The sequence below is a fragment of the Hibiscus syriacus genome, unplaced genomic scaffold (assembly GCF_006381635.1).
Source record: "Hibiscus syriacus cultivar Baekdansim isolate YM2019G1 unplaced genomic scaffold, ASM638163v2 tig00110330_pilon, whole genome shotgun sequence".
Classification (NCBI taxonomy): domain Eukaryota; kingdom Viridiplantae; phylum Streptophyta; class Magnoliopsida; order Malvales; family Malvaceae; genus Hibiscus; species Hibiscus syriacus.
Genome location: NW_024062686.1, coordinates 849,960 through 854,211, shown reverse-complemented (window position 1 = coordinate 854,211; position 4,252 = coordinate 849,960). Strand labels below are relative to the sequence as shown.

Sequence of the window (4,252 nt, the reverse complement as noted above, 5' to 3'; positions counted from 1 at the left end):
ACAAATGTATATGACGGGGGGTATCGCTATGGTCATATGACAACAAACTTGGCTGAAGCAATAAATTCAACCTTAAAGGGGGCGCGTCATTTATCAATCACGGCGTTGGTTAAAACGACTTATTTTCGTTTGGGTCAACTCTTTGCAAAGCTCGGTGGACAAGCTCTTACTTGGATGCAAAACGGACATATTTACAACCCAAGACTAGTAGTTGATTTACAGAAAAAAGTGGCTGCATCAAATGGGATGTTAGTTACAAATTTTTCTCGCACCCGTGAATTGTTTCGTGTAACCGAAATGCCACGTCCGCTGCAAGGGATTGAAGCTAACTCTTTCAGAGTTAATCTGCAAGAGAGGTGGTGCGATTGTGGTTTCTTTCAAGCACTCAAATATCCATGCTCTCATGTCATTGCTGCTTGCTCACATTCGCATTTGGACTACAAAAATTATGTTGATCCCGTATACCAACTTTCACAAGTATTCAAGGTATATGAATTTGAGTTTCCACCCATAGGAAACGAAAGAGACCCAAATGAGATTCAAGCTTGGCTTACAATTGTACCAGATCCATTGCTATTGAGGGACTCAGGTCGTCCAAAATATACTAGAATACATTGTGATATGGATACTCGGGAGAAGTCAACAGAACAAAAACGATGTGGGCATTGTAGAAACATCGGGCACAATAGAAAAAAATGTCCAGCTCTGTTATCATCATATAACCGTTAACTCTTATGTAATTAATATTGTATTTAAATGAATGTTTTTGTTTCTAATAATTTAATGTTATTGCATTTATATAATTTGTCAATGTATGTACACCTAAATAATTTTTTTTAACTTTTAAATACATAAATATATTTAATATATTTATTTAATATAATAATTAATATTATTAGTTATAATTTTTTAAAATATAATAATTCCACCTTCTAAGTAGAGAAAAATATTAAATTAAACAAATTAAAAGTTATTAAAAAATTTATGTATACGATGACACATTTCATGTTCTGATTGGAGGATTAAATTTATTAAATTAAATTTTCAATAAGACTAATTTTATAAAATATGTAAGTCTTGAAGATTAAATATGTAATTATACTAATTTATTAACTTATGCATCAATATTTTTGTTAAATATTGATATGAGATGACTAGATTGATAACATTTAAATAATTAACTGATAAAATTAATAGATCGATAATCAAAATCAAAAATAATCGAAACTTGATAATTCTTACATTATAATCGAAACATTTTACATAATATATTATTAATTTATAATAATAATAAAAATAAACTATTTATTATAAAACAAAATACATGTCTGCTGAGTTGGCAAAGGCGCGTGACATCCAACTCAGCGAAAAACACGGGTAAAGCGCGTCCCCGGGGACGCGCCTTTGCCAACTCAGCAGAAAGGGTGATACTTCTGGAAATATTGATCAAACGATGTCAGAAAGGTAAAATTAAAAACAAACGGTGTCAGTTATGTAATTTAGCCCTGATTAAGCCGCCTGGTTTCAAACTTTCAAATGTCAAAACCCTTTTCTCGGTTTCAGCTTCGAAAGGCTGAAAAACATTTGGAACATTAGCACTTGTCATCAATGGCATGCAGTAATAATAATGGAAAATTCATCTGACTCCTAACTGGGGAAAAGAAAGAATCCCAAGGCCAGACATTAAAGCATGTTTTCTAAAAGATAAAGTTCAGCAGTAATCAATGCTCATTAAATGTTGTTAGGGAGGGAGACTTATGCTCATGAGTTTGATTATATTTAAGCACTAATTCTGTCTCGTTAATTCTGAGGGGACAACAACATTTACTATGCTCACTGCAATGAGCTTTAGATCTAAAATCAAGTCAACTTCCATTTTCATGGTCCACAACAACCGGCTGGGAGAGTAACTGTTTTTCTTTCTATCCCTTGGGTGAATTTTCAGGGACCTTGGGTGAATTTTTGCAAAAAAAAAAAAAAAGCTCTGGAGTATAAGATACAGATACCCTCCGTAATCAAAGCAATATAGCCATTCCCTCCCATTTTCCTTACATTCTCCCTCTCTATCTTTTCCCCCTTTTTTTGGTGTTGAACCAAGCAAAGCATTAATCGAACTCTGAGTATGGCTAGGAATCCAAAACGCAGTGCGTCTTTCTTCAAGGTTGTCATAGGAGATTTCGTTAACAAATTGGTAAGTTCAAATTCTTCCTCAGGCATTTATGTTGTTTGAGAGCTCCACGTATGTATGTGGCTAATAAATGCCGTATTTTATTTCTTTCTTCTTCCAGGGAATTCCGCCAACCTTTGTCAAGTATATTCTCAAAGGAAAAGTTCCCTCCATGTTCAACTTGCATTCCGACTCGGGAAGCTTATGGCGGGTTAGAGTCCAAGTAGAGCAAGGAAAATACTTCTTCACCGGTGGTTGGTCAAAATTTGCCAAACATCACCGCCTGGAAATATGGGATTTTCTAGTTTTCAATTTGGTCGATAGTTCAACGTTCGACGTGATCATTTACGACCGAACCGCGTGCGAAAAGAACATCGCTCTTGCTGCTAAGCGAGGGAGGGGTCGACCACCAGCTGTAAACACAGTAAATGAAGAAAAACCGAGCAAGAAATCTTCTTCAGTCTCAAAGAACAGACGACCGGTTTCTCGTGAGCCAACCTTTTTTCATTTTTAGTATACCTCTTAAGTCTTAATATTCATTTTCGTTTTAATTTTACTAATCGTTTCAATGTTTATTCATCAAACGTGTTTAGGTGAGAGAAATGTCAGGCAGGAGGTTGAGTTTGTATCAGAAGTAGCCCTGAAGCATGTTTCTTTCACAACGGTTGTGAAAGAATACCAGAAATACTATGTCGTAAGACAACTATACTTATCCAAATGTTGTTAATTGCTTTATACTTCGTCCATCTATCTATCTATCTATTCAATTTTCAGTTTATTCCGAGACGTTTCGCCCGACAAGCAGGCTTGGGAAAGCAAAAAACAACGATTATTAAGGGCCCAAGAGGTGACATGTGGCCGATGAACACTACGGGTGGGATCCAGTGTCGCTTCGGCGGTGGATGGTCTCACTTTGTTCATGAACATGGCATAGTAGTTGGAGATACGCTTCAGTTTCAGCACTTCCCAAACACAGGCAATGTAGTTCACGTCCAGATCGTTAACAAAACTGATACCTCTGGAAAGAGCACCGGGCCTGCTGCTAAGCGAGGAAGAGGTCGACCTCGTAGGCAACCGCCAAGCGAACAATGTGCTCCAAGTTCGGATGATGAGATAATCTCGGAGCAAGCTTCATTTTCTATGGTTTTGAAGAAGTACCAGGAGTACAATGTTGTAAGAACCACCCCCTGATTTTTATTAGTCAATTAAAATTTGTTGTTAATTTGTTTCAAGTTTCAATCTCATTATATGTATTTTCTTAAATCTCAGGCTGTTCCAAAAGGTTTCGTTGAAGAAACGGGCTTGGCAGAGAAGACGAGCATGGTGTTCAAGGACTGGGAAGGGAGGACGTGGCCAATAAACGTGCTGGTGGATTCGAAATCACATGTTCGTCTAGGTTCCGGATGGTCCACGTTTGTGAAAGAAAACGAACTAGAAGCCGGAGATACCCTTTTGTTTCAGCACATTCCCAACACCGGTAATGTTATTAACTTGAAGCTTATTAGCAAGGCCGGAGATGGGACTAGCAGGAAAAGAAGCAAGCGGGGAAATGTCTTTTAAAATGTGGTACGGACCTTTTATTGGGAAACAACTCTTTGAAACTGGTAAGCAAAGGCCTGTCAAAAAACTGTGTATTTGGCTTTTGTTTTTGTCAGGCACAGATTCAATCGAAAGCAACTTTTGTTTTTGTTTAAGTTCCGTGTGATCAACTCTGTCATTGTGTTTCTATTTATAGCTTTCTTGTTGCTTTAGACTTAAGATTTGATTGGAGAACTAGTTGCACGTCACATTTACCATGATTAAGATTCGATGGAGCTGTACCAATGCATCAGATGAAGATATGGTTTGATATATCCTTTCGACAATTCATATATATATCAGGTTTCAGAATTCAGCAATCACTTTTTAAGGATTTTCTTTATTTATATGAGTGTCTAGAGATAGAGAGAAATTCAAGAGTTTTCAGCTAAGTGCTAATGAATCTTTGACGTGCCAACAGGCAACAATCTCCGGAAACTCCAGCAACCTATATTTCCAGTTATTACTTCTTGATTTGTGTTATGTTCACAAATATTCCAGACCTGT

General features: G+C 36.8%; 1 protein-coding gene across 1 annotated transcript; it reads left to right on the top strand.

Annotated features, from left to right (window-relative positions):
• Nucleotides 1-2,122: 2,122 nt before the first annotated feature.
• Nucleotides 2,123-3,727, top strand: LOC120119073 (putative B3 domain-containing protein Os03g0621600). The gene is made up of 5 exons (XM_039138968.1): nt 2,123-2,191; nt 2,289-2,655; nt 2,761-2,861; nt 2,942-3,340; nt 3,437-3,727. Exons 1-5 carry the CDS (start codon nt 2,123-2,125, stop codon nt 3,725-3,727), a joined length of 1,227 nt encoding a protein of 408 aa, XP_038994899.1.
• The last annotated feature ends 525 nt before the right edge of the window (nt 3,728-4,252 follow it).